The 16,231-nt window shown below is 39.9% G+C and overlaps 1 protein-coding gene across 1 annotated transcript in view; it reads left to right on the forward strand.

Moving 5' to 3' along the window:
• The window catches only part of NELL2 (neural EGFL like 2), a 148,656-nt gene that overhangs the window by 94,505 nt on the left and 37,920 nt on the right, over nt 1-16,231 (forward strand). The window contains exons 14-15 of the mRNA XM_071733559.1: nt 9,846-9,968; nt 12,491-12,586. Of these exons, the coding sequence (XP_071589660.1) occupies nt 9,846-9,968; nt 12,491-12,586 (219 nt within the window). The remainder of the gene's footprint in view (nt 1-9,845; nt 9,969-12,490; nt 12,587-16,231) is intronic.

Below are 16,231 nucleotides of genomic sequence, written 5' to 3' on the forward strand. Positions count from 1 at the left end.
GACATCCTCCTCCTATCCCAATGTATATCCATCCTTCTGTTAACTCTGTGCTGAAAAAGTGATGTTCAGAACTGTTTTTGTGGAGCCCTCTGGCTATTTAGTTGGTCTGTAAGTTGTTACAAGTGAAACAGGAGGACAGGGAGCAAGTTTGGAGCTACTTTTCTGCTTTCTTTTTATAACAGAAATATGGGTAGGATGGAGGCCAAATGTCTATTGTGTATGTATTGCTGGTGGCAGGCTTGTGTAACATGGAACCTTCTAGTAAGAAAACAGTAAATTAAATAATTTAGAAGAAGTAGAATGAACATTTTTCAGTTGGCTGAGGAAATTTTAATAGTATATGCACAGCTCTAGTCTAGCTGTTCTGCTAGCAATAACATAGTGAGCACTATTACAGATGTGGAATTTGCTCTTGTCACTGTTGACAACATAATAGAAGATTTTGAACATATCAGTTTATCAGCAGTGACTGGGAGGTTTCTTATACAGTATACATTGGAATTTAAAAAGGTTTACCTAGGAACAAGTAGTGCATCTGGCTAGATAAAATGAATTTATGGAGAAAACCTACATGATGAAAAACCTTTTAAAAGATATAAACCTTATTTTTAAATGCCAGTGGCAACAGAGACAAGATATTACGAGATCAGGTTGAGTTAAGGCAAGAAAGAAGTGGGTGACAAGGTCACAGACCTGAAATTTCTTAAGGTGTAGGATTTTCAAAATCATTTTGCATTTGCCTTACAGTCCTAAAATCAGTGGGAGTTACAGATTTCCTTTAGGGAAAACAGTTAGGCATATGCTCAGTGCTTTAGAAAATCCTTTCCTTAAACTTCTCTGTTCAAGAGGGAATGTAGACAATGGCAGACATGATGGAAAGTGGAGATAAATTAAGGGGTTTTTTTAACTTCAGTCGTCATTCTAAATATTCTTCAATATGTTCTCTCTGCCTAACTGGTTGAAAAGTGTAAAAAATCACAGAATGTTACATGAAATAACACAGATTAATATTACAATAGCAGCTTACATGAGAGGAGTGTGATTATTTTTCAAAAATATCTTGTTCCATGAAACTGGAAATCAGAAATGCAAACACATGTTGAAGATGGTGAAACTTAAGAGAGTTCAAGAAAGTTTAAATGGTTTGCTAAAGAGCTGTGAAAGAAGATGGAGTGAGTAATGGTAAACCTGCCTGGAAATGCATATTTTACCAATTAATTTGTCTGTTGTGGCTGAGACTGAGTATATTTCTGCCTCCCTGAGCTCCAGGGTATCTTGACATGGACATCTTGGTGTGCAGATAGCACAGGGAGGGTGGGCTGGTCAACATTAAAGTCATGTGTTAGGCTTTTCGAGTTAAGGAGAGTATACCTTGCTTAGGACCATAAAATTCATTATTAGCATTTGGAATGTTTATGCACATATACATATATATACATATATATATGCTATATTTTATTTTGAGGAGATAAACAGAATTTGGACTTGCTAGTGGACAGTTTAAAGGGACTTATAGCTAGATATGAGTTATATATTCTTTCATTCTAGGAGGAAAACCCCCCTCAAAATAATCAAAAAGACAGAAAAGTGATTTTGTGTGAAGAAAAATATCTTAAAGGGTAGGAAAAAAGCACACACCACTTGTACACTTTGGTGTGTGAAATAATTTTCTTTAGACTAAGGCCTGTTGTGAAATAAAAAATAAAGTTGAAAATTTTCTAAGAGTAAATTTTTTTATAAATTAGCATTTACTAGGATTAGAATGTCTCATATTTTTTAATTATATTTATATGCAATATTTCTCTAGGGATTTTTAGTCCTAGGATCTTCTGCTCATTAGTAAAGAACAGAAAATACCTTAAAGGTTTTGGTTCTCCTACAGAGAAAAGAACTTAATGATTGGACATGAGAGCTGTTTGGGGGACGGACTTCATCATGACATGCAGTGTTAGAATTTGTCTTTTTGTGAAAGAAATTAAACAGCTCTTTGGGTGCAAGGAAGATGGAGCTGGACACTTCTCAGAGTTACAGGAAGAGGGGCAACAGGCACAAGCTGGAACAGAAAGTTCCATAAGAAAAAGCTGCTTTACTCTGAGAGTGATGGCACTGGCACAGCCTGCCCAGGGAGGTTGTGGAGTCCCCTTCTCTGGAGATATTCAACCCCCCCCTGGATGCAGTCCTGTGCAATGTGCTCTGGCTGATCCTGCTGTAGTGGGGGATGAGGGGATCCCTAGAGGTCCCTTCCACCTCTCATAGTTCTGTGATTCTGTGGGAAGTCCAACTCAGCACAAGGCTGTCTTGAGTCTTCTCAGAGCTACAGCCACCTTGGAGCTTTCTCCAAAGCCCTCCTAGCCTCACAGGCAGAGGCAAGGAGAATGAGTGCATGTTTCTTTTCTTGCAAGTGTTTTTCTCAGCTGCTTTTAATCCTGCATTAATAATTGCCAGTGATAGAGATACCCTGTTACATCTTCCTAGTAGTGTAACTAAGATGCACTCCTGGAGCTTTCTGGATGATGGATATGAAAAGTAAAACTGGATTTTGGCCATATTACCAAGTGGATTTTTCTCCTAAGGTTTCATTACAGTTTTCTTGGGTTTACTATGATTTTTTTAAGTCATACTAACACCAAATACAGAATAAGTAAATAAGCTAGTAGATAAAAGAGAAGTAGTCATCTGGATGAGACGATGTCAGCTGTTCTCCCTGAAGAACAATGGACTAAGTAATTACAGACAGAAACAGCATCTCAGAAAGCAGGATGGTCTCTAAACAGACCTTGACAATAGAACATGCACATACTGGAGCTATTTTTATCATCAACGTAATTCTGACAAAAATGTTAGAAAATCCTGGACATAGATCTACAGAAATGGTTGTTTATGGCTGCAGTGATTGATAGAGTTAGAAAATGAGGACCAAGAGCACCATGGATATATGAGAGTGAATGAAGGTGAAAATCAGTCAAGTAACAGGATTATCAATAATCAGACAGCTGTAGGGAGATCCATATCCCCAGCTTAGAACTGAGGACAGCTGCTGGTGGTCATTAATTAATAATTAATGATGTCTGCCTTAACTAAGGGTAAACTGTGATGGTAACTGTATGAGTAATTAAAACATGGTTCCATTTTGTATTTGAATTAAGAGACGTCTGTAGAAAAATTAATTGGGGCATCCTTGAATATCAATCCAAAACTTAACATGCAAATATAGTAATTTAAATGCAAAATAGAATCATAGAATTGGCTGGGTTGGAAGGGACCTCTGAGATCATCAAGTCCAACCCTTGATCCACTACTGCTGCAGTTACCAGACCATGGCACTGAGTGCCACATCCAGTCTCTTTTTAAATATCTCCAGGGACAGAGAATCCACCACTTCCCTGGGCAGCACATTCCAATGTCTGATCACCCTCTCAGTAAAGAAATTCTTTCTACTGTCCAACCTAAACCTCCCCTGGCACAACTTGAGACCGTGCCCTCTTGTCTTGCTGAGAGTTGCCTGGGAAAAGAGACCAACCCCCCCCTGGCTACAACCTCCTTTCAGGGAGTTGTAGAGAGTGATGAGGTCTCCTCTGAGCCTCCTCTTCTCCAGGCTGAACAGCCCCAGCTCCCTCAGCCTCTCCTCATAGGATCTGTGCTGGGGTCCCTTCACCAGCCCGGTTGCCTTCCTTTGGACCTGCTCCAGGACCTCAATCTCCTTCCTAAACTGAGGGGCCCAGAACTGGACACAGGACTCAAGCTGTGGTCTCACAAGCGCTGAGTACAGGGGCAGGGTGATATAGTATCATAGAGTCCTTTAGGTTGGAAAAGACAGAATCACAGAATGGTAAGGGGTTGGAAGGGACCTCTGAGGCTCATCTAGTTCAGCCCTCCTGCTAGAGCAGGATTCCCTAGAGCTGGTTTGAGACCTTTAAGATCATCAAGTCCAGCTGTTAACCTAGCACACTGCCAAGTCACACCACTCACCCGTGTCCTGAAGCACCATATGTACATGTCTTTTAAATACCTCCAGGTACGATTGCTCCACCACTTACCTGGGTAGCCTTTTCAGTCCCTGACAACCCTTTCAGTGAAGAAATTTTCCCTCATGTCCAATCCAAACCTCCTCTGACACACCATTTTCTCTGGTTCTATGGCTTGTTTCTTGAGAGTAGAGACCAACACCCACCTCACTGCAGCCTCTTTTCAGGTAGTTGCAGAGAGACTTAAGGACTTAAGGTCCTTTTCTCCAGGTTAAACAACCCCAGTTCCCTTCATCAGTGCCCCACGAGGCTTGTGCTCTAGACCCTTTACCAGCTTTGTTTCCCTTCTCTGGACATGCTCCAGCAAATAGTATAATTCAATAAATTTACAGCATTTGCTCTTTGGAAATAGCTTGCATACACTGAGACTTTAAGGAATCCTGCCAATTAGAATTTAAACTAGTTAATATGAAGTCTTAAAGAAATTTACCATCTGTCATTTCCCAAATGATCTTAATGGAATAAGTCTTCCAAACTACCCATATAATTACTACTAATTTTTGTCTTGTACTTGAACTATATGAGTGGAAAAAAATCTTGTAATTAAGATGAACTGTAGGCATTTAAGTGTGTCAGCTATCGACAATCAAGTAACTCTTATCTATTGTCACTGCCACAGCAGATGGCCAGCTGGTCACCACGGTTGCATAGATCCATACCAAATCAATGGGAAGGAGACAAGAAGCCAAAAGGAATTTAGGTTCAGTAATACAGAAGCATCAAAAGGAGAAAATACCTAATACAGTCTCTTTATTCAAGTTATTTTAGTTTAATCTTGGTCCACAAGTTTCTCACGCAGAAATTAATACCAGTTGCATTGTGTCACAATATTACAAGTGGAGAGGTTTATTTTAAATTAAATTTAATTTTAATACGTATTAATTTCCATTTATTTATTTATTACATATCCACATTTATTTTAATAGGTATTTTGGAACTTTTGTGCATTTCTGTGCCTTAAGTATGATCTAAGTTCTTATTTTCTAACCCTGGTAATGGTGGTTTAGGGGAACTGCCAGCGTGATATTCTTTACCCGTAATTAAATGATGCTACTCAGCCATTCTTTTTTGTTATTGAATTGCATTCTGTTTGTTGGGGTTTTTTTGGTAGTTTTATTTGTTTGTTTTTGTTTTTCCTTAGACATTTGTATCACTTTTGGTTTATTTTTGGTCATGAAATACAGTGTAGGAAGGATAGGGGCTGATATTGCCCAGTGCTAGGATAACGAGAAGAAGGCAAGTGACATGCATTGCATGCAGCATGTTAAATTCACTAAATTCTGGAAGAATCTCTGCACAGATAAGAAACTTGATAAGACAGACACCCAGCACTCTGATGTAAATCACAGGATCTAGTGGGTCCTGATCAGTTTATACCAGCAATCTCTCTCCCTAGGACTCAGTACCTCACCCTAGATATTCTTCTGAAGTAACAACAGTTTTGTCAAGCAAATCATGTGGATTATTCTGGAGTAGTATTTCAAAATCAACCAAAGTAAAATGAAGTATATTACCCTTACTGAATGTATGTATGTATGTATATACCTACACGTTTATGTATTTGTGTGTGTACATATGATCTATTTGCTGCACAGCCAGATGTGTATAAGTGATTTAATTGCATCATCTCATAATTGTTTTGCATCTCTAAATCATCTGTGTAATAAGAACTATTTAATGGAACATTCAAACACATTTACTGCTACTGCTGTTATTATCATGGAGCAATAGCAAATTTTGTAGTCACAATTTTTTTTCTGTCTAGAAAGACCTCATTGCAGAGATAGTGCAGTCAATATTAATACTGCATTTAAAACTTCGATTAATTCACAGAGCAGAAAATTTATGAATTTTAACTGTTGAGCAGAGAGTCCTGAGTAGTGCAAAAAAATTTGGATATATTAGATAATAAAGTTTTAGACATAATCATTGAAAGCAATGCATTTGGTGTTTATAGAAGATATTTATGCAAACTCAGGTTTGTTAATCATTAAAATCTCTCTAGAAAAGTAATTTTATTTCTTTGCCTCTGTAATGCTATTGTACCTGGCCTGCCCCCATCCTCATTATGGTGTGGACTGAAATAAGTACAGAACTTTCAGTAAATGTATGTCAGATGGTGTCTAAATGTGCTTGAAATTAATGACCTCAGTGCTGCTTCTTGCAGCATCAGAAATATATTTGGGCAGTGCTGACATTTCTAAATAAGGCAAATAATATTCTATACTGGTTTTCAAATATAAAACCATACTAATGGTTTTCTTTAATGATTCTTTTACAAATTGCTTTTCTCCATCTTTGTAATGCCCAGTCCTGTCTGCTTCTACAGCTCCTGGTTTGATATATAAGATTGCTGAACTCGGTTTCTGCAATGTCCTTCTCATTTAAGGTGATTTTCTGAGTGCTCAAGTAAAAAAAGAAATCAAAGCTATAAGCATGAACTAATGAAGAATTATCAACAGAGCACCACCCTTTTTGTTACAAATGATTAATTCTTTAATAAAGCTGGACAGTCTACCTTCTTATTAATAAGGAATTCTAGAAGAAGCTGTTTCTAATGGTCTCTAAATCAGTGTGGATAGTGTGCCATGTGCTAGAAGAGTGAATGTAGTAAGATGTGCAGTATTTTTTAGGGTGTAGTTTAACCTTTTTTTAATAGGTCCATAAAAGAGCCAGTCATGAAGGCCAGGCTGATGGCTCTGTTAGGTGCCACTGTAAGAAGGAATATGATGAAGTACTATCTTTAAATGTTTTGTGTTATTGAAGCTAAGCTCAGATGTTACAGAACAACAAATCTAGATGGACTGTAAAACACCCTGATTCTTTTTTTTTGCTGACTTCTTACCATTCCATCCATTCTATTCCACCTCTGCTCCTTTAATGGGATCACAAAATTTCCCCTTACTCTGAGACATTTTGCTCCTGAAAAATGACATTTAAATTTCAATCCAGAAGTCATTTATCAGACTACATGCATTTTTCATGCATCGCTAATAGAAGTACACCTGAAGTTTGAACAGAAAATGACAGAAGTAGAACTTCTGGCTATTTCGATGGAGTTTGGGTTATGCTCTGGACCACCCTCCTGAAATGCTCACAAGAATCTTTCTTACAGGAGGGTAAGAAAAAGCAAAGTTTCTTCTGTTGAGTAGGAAACTGGGCATATTATCTCTGAATCTTCTTTGAATTATGAATTATCTTATGAATAATCTTTGAACCCAAGCCCCATTACTTAGCTGGTGGCAAGTTAATTTTATTGATACTGTACACTTTAAGAAAGGTTCCTATCAAAAGACTCAGTGGTTTTTCTTAGCCCAGAGACAGAATAATAGGCAGGCACACTCAAGTGTGACAGTCATCTGTGCAAATGATATTCAATGTCCCAGTACTGCAAGGTGTTTTTAATATGGTTAATACCTTGCTTTACTGCAATACCAGTAGCAAGTTTGGTTGGCATAGAATCCAGATCTCTTGCCCTGACTGAGAACGGCTTGATGGGCTTGCAGAGCTGTTCCAGGTATTCCCATAGAGCCATTCCTCTTCGTGTGACAGTCTGTGATCACCTGCTGTCCTCTAATATACTCTTATCCCTAGTAAAGACCTGCCAGGAATGCTTTTGCATTCCTGAGACACAGGGTGAAAGGCTACACTTCCTCACTGAGGGTGATGCTTAATTTGTCGAAGTCAGTGATTTGAGCTGAGTTTACCAGTGAGATGTACTGTTGTATATACCCTATCTCCTGAGATACCAAGGCAATGGCTTTGCAAGGTATTTTGACCTGCTGAGTGCATAATGCTTTGCATATCTCCATAGTTATTTTCCTGTTGTATGTTATACAGAACCTCTAAAAAAAAGACAATAATGTATATTTAACATTTAAATAGCATACTGCTTTTAAATGCTATGATAATAACACAAACTAAGAAAGCCAGGGTATAACAGTACAGATAACACTTTTAACCTAATGTGAATGGTCATTGCTTTATTTGCCTTTTATTTTATGGACTGATTTATCATAAATACTCTTTCAGCCAGCACTAGAGATTTCACTATATTAGGAGGTCAGAGAAAAATACTGTAGCTGGATTTTAGAGGGGCTAGATCACTTGGTGAACAATAACAATTTTAGTTATTCAGGCTGAGAGCAAAGTAATTACATCCCATGCTTCAGGGCAGAGGTCTGCAGCCTGTGCTCTGCTGCATCCAGTGAGGATCCAACTCAGTAAGGGCTGAGCCTCCATGCTGAGGGTTGAGGAGAGCGTTGTTGGTGGTATGAAACACATAAAGCCTTGTTTAGAAGAGGGATATTAGGTAAGTATGAATAAAAAACAAAGTAAAAAACACTCAGCAATATTAATTAAAAATTATCTAAACTTGTGAAGTGTTTAAAATTTATTAGTTGCATGGTGGTAAATTTTTCCCCCTTTTAAACAATAAGCACTTGCCATTACTAGAGGGCAATTTACGTCTAGTGATGGATTAGAGATGTGCCACTCTGCCAGTTTTATACAACTGCAGTTTATGGCCAGTACTGAAATAGCAAGTTGAACATTTCCATAGTGATTTGCAAATGTTAAGAAATTCATTTTCCTGACAACTCTGTGGGCTATGTGCAGACTCCAGCTCTGTATAAAGAGGAAGATTGAAAGCAGTGTGACATACCCAAAACTGGGGAAGAAAGAGCACCCAGTTCCAGATTTAACGTTTGTGTCAGATAGCCAGAACCAGCATAAGCTGCACTAATAAAATTTCCCAAAACCAGGCAGAATGATGGCTGTGAAATTCTCACATTCAGGTTGGTCCATGTGTGCTGACTAAAATTAAGTGCCTTTATGTTCCCCAAGCAGATGGATTTCCTGAAGTTAAAATTTTAAGGGTCTGAAATGATTTGTGGATAGATGAATACTGTTGATTTAAAGAAAATGTAAGGAAAATTTCCAGAAGACAAAAACATTTCATTCTGATGCCTACAGACTAAGATATAGCATTTTGAAAACAGTAGAGCATTTCATTTAGCATTTTGAAATCACACTGTAGAGCGTCTTCTTTTCAAATTGCATTTTCCACTTCTTAAAAATCACAAACTAAACCATTAAAATGTTCAGTGATGTACACACTTAGACAATATGGGTTTTGTTTCAGATTAAACAGTGCATTGCAAGTTAACACCAAATCATATTTATCGAGACTTTTCATTTATTTCCCAAAGGGTTATTTTCCAGTATATCTGTCTAGTCGCCAGACACAGCCATCTCATCCATCACACTCTGGTGCTGGGACATGCCATGCCATGCCAAAAGTCCCTTGAATAGCAGGCAGACCTTTTTTTGCTTCTTTATTTCATCTAAATGAAGTGTTGCATATGCACTGAAGGGAAGGAAAACGGGATATGTTTTGAAGTCCTTCCTTCTGCTAACCATATCTTTTGCAGCTAGCATGTGTCTCACACAATTAGTCAGCTTTCTGAAGGAAACCCTATGACTCCTGCATAAGATAAACCTGCATGAATAAATTATATAGTAGAACTAACATATGGATTTTCAGTATGCCAACCAGTGCTTTGGCAGATATTTACCAGAACACTATACCCCACACAGAAAATGTAATGGTGGTGGCTCCTTGTTAATAAAAGTGCCATTATGCTGTAGCAGTGCTAAAAATATGTACCCTGGCTATTCCATGGTTACACATTCACATAGCCCTGTTGTCACTAACTACCGCTGTGTTTGTCTCTTTTCAACATGGACACTTATAATAAAGCCTCAATTTTGTTGTGTTTTAAAAATTCAGGGCCGTCCTGTTCTTGTTTCCCTTTTCAGAGCATGATGAATGTATAACAAATCAGCACAACTGCGATGAAAACGCGCTCTGTTTCAACACCGTGGGTGGGCACAACTGTGTCTGCAAGCCAGGTTACACGGGCAATGGTACCATCTGTAAAGGTAAGCTGATGGAAAGCCTGTGGTTTGGCAGGCTGGGTGAGACACTTTATCATAGCTGATGTAAATCTGATCATGTGCCTTGAAGAAGACAGCCAAAATTCTAGGCTAGGCATTAAGGACCTGCACCTATAAGATCATAACCAGATATACTCTGACCTTGCATTTGGCAGAATTCACAGTAATTTGAGGATGGGGCATACATAGGCAGTATCTTCTAAAAGCTGAAGTAATTATTTTTCATGTTTCTGTCAAATGAACAGTTTCTAGATGTGCTACACCATTCCAGGAAGCCCACAGTTACCAACAGTTACACCTGGGAATACATTGTCGGATCTACTTTGTCCATGGTCAATAATTTGCTGTTTTGCTTGGATGAAGTGAAAATTGTAAATGCTGTGTGTTTTTATTGTAAATGAGATAATCAGGAGACGTGCATGTACATGACCTTTGCTACACATGAGGTGCTGCCTTGTTTTCTAACATTCTCATTCACTTGTAAGCATTGTATGTTATACTTTAGTCTTAAAAAGAGGCTCTTCCAGAGATACAGTGCTGCTTTTATGTCCATTGCATTTTACATCAGAGGAGATGATACGTGCTACTTGGACTCAAAGCCTTGGGAGTCCTCAGGGTCCGAGCATAAGATATAGATGATGCTTGAAAATAAAAGTAGCGTAGCTGCAGAGGACCTGGCTTAGACACAAGAAGTGGGGCAGCTGCAGAAATAACATACCCAGTGTACCTTGAAATTTTACCTCAGCCCTCTTGATCTGTTAGGTGTCAGAATCTAGGGGACCTGAGTTAACAATGGTAATATCCCATATGTACTTTTTGTTCTTGTGTATTATTAAGGCTAAGCAATGCAGAATTTCTTTACTGATAACCCTGATTAAGATCTTAGGACTTGTTATTCCTCCACCTGAGTCACAGCATAATTTTTCCAACTATTTCTAAGATAAACAATCTCTTTGTAAAACACAGCAGCCTAATCTGCTTCCAGTCAAATACATGATTAGAGAGATCTCACCAAATGTGCCTTTTTATGCTGGGGCTCCTTCCTCTGTGGAATGGGAATAAAGTCTTACTCTGAGGACATTCAAACCTGGAGGTGCTAGCTCAGAAGAGAGCTCTGTCTGTGCAGCTGACATCTGTGCTGTACTTAGGAGTACTCCCCAGTCCTTCTGCTGGAGGTGTGTCAGTTTACAAAAAGGTAACTCAGATTTGTTTTGGTCAGAGAAAAGGTGCATAACCCTAGAGCACTGTGTTCAGCTCTTCTGTTCCCTAAGCAAGAGCTCTGACTGCAGATCTGACATTTCAGAGGGCACCTGGCTTCACTGTGATGGAAAAGTGCAATGTTTTCCTCCCTCCCCTTTCAATACTGAAAAAACAGTATGCAGGAGAAGGCTCAAGGCAAGAAATTTACTTTGCTGCTGCCCTGGCTTTGATGCCAGTGTCCTTTGGAGAGACCTGGAAGCTCCTCTTGTTCCCATGCCTTTGGCAGCTTTTCATGCTCCGTGCTGCCAGCTGTGCTCCTGTGCACGGTGTCATCCCACACCAGGATGCTGAAATGTCTCACTCAGTGCCAAGGGTCTCATGCCACAAGGCTGGTTCCTGGAGTCTGTGATCTGGAGAGCTCAAATCAATAACACTCATGCTGTCTCTCAGATGAGCCACAAGACCTCATCAGTGGTGCTGTTACACAGAGCAGCTGCAAACCAAAGCCTGGCCCCTACAGTGCATGGTTACAAGTGTGGGGCTGGACCAGTGCCTCGCACTCTTTATGTTGGTGATAACCTCCATCTGCTGAGTTGCACCTACAGTTTCTTGTGACCAGAGCGTTTCTGATCTCATATTGCAGATACAATCAGAGCTATTAACAGCTGCAGAGTTTTCTATCAGAGCTGGTTGCATTTCTGTGTCTGCAGAAGGGACTCCTTAAAGCATATGTATATTCACAACTGTATCTGGACCATGCTGCACCAAAATATATAAGTACAGCTTCTCAGATTGCAGTGTGCCAAAGAGCAAATCTGAGGATCAACTTCAAACTGCAAATGAAATAAATTTTTAAGTTCTTCAGAATTGCTTGAGTCAAAATTACTATATTTATTGTTTCAGTCTAATTGCTTAATCAAGGATTAAGATACTCAGACAATTTAGTGTTATGCCCAGGCCTTTATTTGGGCAGCAGATGAGACTAGCTCTGCCCTAGGAAGAGCCTGTTCCTAAAGAAGATGCTGCCTTTCACTGCTTCCCAGTGCATGAGAAGGAGCACATATGTGAGCTGTTGTCTTCAGATGATTTGCTCTAATCTCCTTCTGTAGCTTGTCAGCCCATCTGGCCAGTGAGGCAGGGGGGCCATAAACCCTCTCTTTGTGACCTCTATCCTTAGGAAAAGGCAGTCTCTGCTCTCAGTGCTGCTGGGACTGCATTTCATACCAGCCTGCCAGTAGCCTGTGGCCACATGGATGCTTGTGAGTGTTGTTTTGTTACTCATATATTGTGGTTTTGCCTTTTTTCAGCATTTTGCAAAGATGGGTGTAGGAATGGAGGAGCCTGTATTGCTTCCAATGTCTGTGCCTGCCCACAAGGCTTCACTGGACCCAGCTGTGAAACTGGTAAGATTATAACTGAGTTTATGATGAAAGCAATCCAAGGAGGTTGTTTGAGGTAATCCAAGAGTAAAGGATTATTTAAGTATGTGGCCTGAAAGAGGAAGCTGCTACTAAAAAGTTACTCACTTTTCTTATATGCCTCCCAAGAGAATATATTACAGCAGTTCTAATTAGAAGCACATGGACTGCAAAAATGAGAGCATGGATTAAGACATCTTGGGTTTTGATGTTTCATAATTAATAAGATTATTATAGACTTGCTTCTCTCCTTAAATGGCCTTTTGTATCCCCTATGGATCTCAGGGAATCTGACATCTCGAAATAAATACCAAAAATTTATTATGTCTGGGCTGTATATGTATGGCTGATTCAGCAGCTCACCTTCCCTTGCAATCTTGTTTGATTATCTTAGCTTTCCTTACTCAGTATTAAGGCAGGTTTCAGGGTTCCCTACTGCTTTTTACCCTCTTCAGCTGGCATTCCATTCTCTTCCTACTACCCCTGAGAATGGCAGTGCCACAAAGCCTTGCTTTCAGAACTTCATTTTTTAGGTCTTGGATCCAGTCAAATTATATTGCCTGTCAGAGTATGTAGGGTATTAATCCTTAGCATCTCAAGTGCCTGTAAATAATTTCTCAAAGTTCAAGTGAATAGTTTCAACACCTCTATTTATTGCTGCAGAATTTTTAAAGGCGTTCTAACTGCACATGCCTCCAGGAGGTGAAGGGAGCAAGCTTGCTTAGATTAATTGGCTTCAGTATGCCTAATAAAAGGGCAGTCTGCCACCTATGATTGACTATTGTTGCTGTTCTATATTGCCTTCAATAAATCTTCTGAAGAGAGGGAAGGAGGTCACTTGAGCAAGTATTGCTTTCATCTGACTTGTAAACATGTCCAGTTTAATGAAAAACACAGAGTGATCTGAATTCTGTATTATCTGGTCCATTTGAGAGGTGAGAAATGGGATTGTTTTCATTCTTCTGTAGTTGAGCAGCTATTATCATAGAGCAAAAGAGGGATGCTGGATGAAAAGTGGTATCCTCATTGTTCATTTAGTTCTAGAAAAATGTCACAAGGGCAGATTTTCAAGTATGACTCAGTATTTCACAGATTGCAAATAAGGTGGTACAGGATACCAAGGTCTCTTCAATGTTGTGGTTTTACTTGGAACAAATTGGGTGCTAAGGCAATGCTTGAGTGTTAAAACAGTTACCCTGTTTTAGTAATATTTGTTGATATGTTCACTCCAGCATTGTACTGTTATCAACAAAACGTGTATGGTTTCAAGGCCACATTCATCTTTTCCAGCTTTATTCCCCTGATGTGTGTGGGCTAGAAGCATATTGGCTTTAGTCTCCTTGTGTAGTCAATATTAATAGCCATTATCAAAGAAAGATATTAATGGCTTTCATGGGTTGTCTGGAAGGACTTTTATGGAAGTCTTGTCTCTTCTCCATTCTTTAGAGGAGAACCCAGAGACACCCCATTTCCAGTTCAGAAAATCAAGGCATTTTAAGCAGACTTAAGTTATCTTAAGTGCAGGCAGCCCCAAATGACTTTTGAAAGCAGCCAGACTGCTGGCCTAACTGCATGTCCTTCCAGCCCTTCAGGAGATGTGTGGAAGGGGAGGCAGAGACTTGAACCAGAACTGAACCAGCCTTGACCCAAGATCTGAACCAGATCTTGAACCAGCCAGGAGTGTTCCCTGGCAGCCAGGAGAGCCAACCCAGTCCTGGGGTGCATCAAGCACAGCATTGCTACCCGGCTGAGGGGATTGTCCCACTTTGCACTGGTGTGGCTCCATCTTCAGTGCTGTATTCAGTTTTGGGCACCACAGTACAAAAAAGATATAGAGCTACTAGAGAGTGTCCAGAGGAGGTCTATGAGGCTGGTGAAGGGTTTAGAGGGAAAGCCATATGAGGAGAGGCTGTAGGCACTTGGTCTGTTCAACTTGGAGAAGAAGAGACTGAGGGGAGACCTCATGGCAGCTCCCTGCTTCCTCATTAGGGAAGGAGGAGGAGCAGGCACTGACCTCTTCTCTCTGGTGACTGATGATAGGACCTGAGGGAATGGTAGGAAGATGTGCTGGGGGAAGTTTAGGTTAGATATTAAGAAAAGGTTTTTCACCCAGAGGGTGGCTGAACACTGGAACAAGCTCCCCACTGAAGCAGTTATGGCACCAAGGCTGCCTGACTTCGAGAAGCATTTGGATGATGCTCTCAGGCACCTGGTGTGATTCTTGGATTGCCCAACACTGGGACAGGAGTGGGACTTGATGATCCTGCTGAGTCCCTTCCAGCACAGCAGATTCTGTGCTGCTTTTCTGAATATCATTATTAAACATAAAATCAGTGAGATAGTGACCTGGTATCTCATAGCTAATGATAAGGTTTTTATGACCTGGAGACATTTTGCTAGCCCCAAACCTGTTTCATAGGTCAGCTTTGCAAAGAGAAGCCCTCTCTCCTGGTGGATCTCCACTGGGCCTCCACTTCCTACTACTGGAATAGTTACTGCTAGAAATCTGTCACAGGAGTACAGATCCAGCCACCTCATTTGGGTATTGATGTTCAGGAGGGGGATTGTATAATCCTCTTGCACATGGCTTTGAAACAGAGTCTGAAATACCATCAGAGGGGCAAATGGAAGAGCTAGATTGTCAACAAAGAGCAAAAGCTTTGCTCTGAGACAGCACTGTCAGAAAAACAGTGCTGTATACAGCCATAAAAGAAAACTCGAGCTTCAAACATTACATATTCACTCCCAGTAAATGCAACAGAGTTTCCTGAAGGTAATTCTCCTTAGGCTTGAAGTGATTCAAGATATTCATGTTACAAATAATTTATGCTGGAAGCTTCCCTTTCTGAACAGTCACTTTATTTACAAAGGTGATGTAATCTTTTCTAGGCAGACATTTTTACTAGCACACACATACAAGGAAGGAGGAAGACTGATGTAAAGATGCCAAATCTATTTTTATGTTGCATGTTACTTATTTCTATTTATGCTACATATATTTAAAAACTGCTTATTGAAGAGTTTTGGCATTTTAACGTTAAAATATAACATATCGTTATGTAGATATTTTCAGTAGTTGCTGAACCTATGAATTAATTAACAGGAGACTGGATCCACACCCCAGCAATATCCTAGAAAATACAACCACCAGTTATTAGTTTCCTTTTGCAAAAGGTGATTTAATATCTCTATTCAAATACTTTCTCAGAATCATAGAGACTTTGAGGTTGAAAAGGACCTCTGGAGACCATCTTGTCTAATCCCCCTGCTCAGAGCAGGCTCAAGCAGATCTGGCCAACAGGACTGTGTCCAGTTGCATTTGGAATGTTTTCAGGAATGGAAACTTCACAAGCTCTCTGTGAAGCCAGTTCCAGTGTCCAATCACCCTCAGAGTTAAAAAACCAATATTTTCATTATATTCAAATGCAATTTCCCATCCTCCTAGTTCCTTTTGTGGGCATGGCTGAGCAGTGTCAGGCTTTCCCCAGCTCAGTCAGGTGTTTATATGCATTAATAAGATCCACCTCAGCTTCTTCATTTTCCAGGACCTATTTTCCCCACAGCTCTATTAGCCCCTGCTCATATGGCCCATGCTCTGCACCCCTGATTATCTCACAGCCTGCACTGGAT

Source organism: Heliangelus exortis, chromosome 1 (assembly GCF_036169615.1).
Source record: "Heliangelus exortis chromosome 1, bHelExo1.hap1, whole genome shotgun sequence".
Lineage (NCBI taxonomy): Eukaryota > Metazoa > Chordata > Aves > Apodiformes > Trochilidae > Heliangelus > Heliangelus exortis.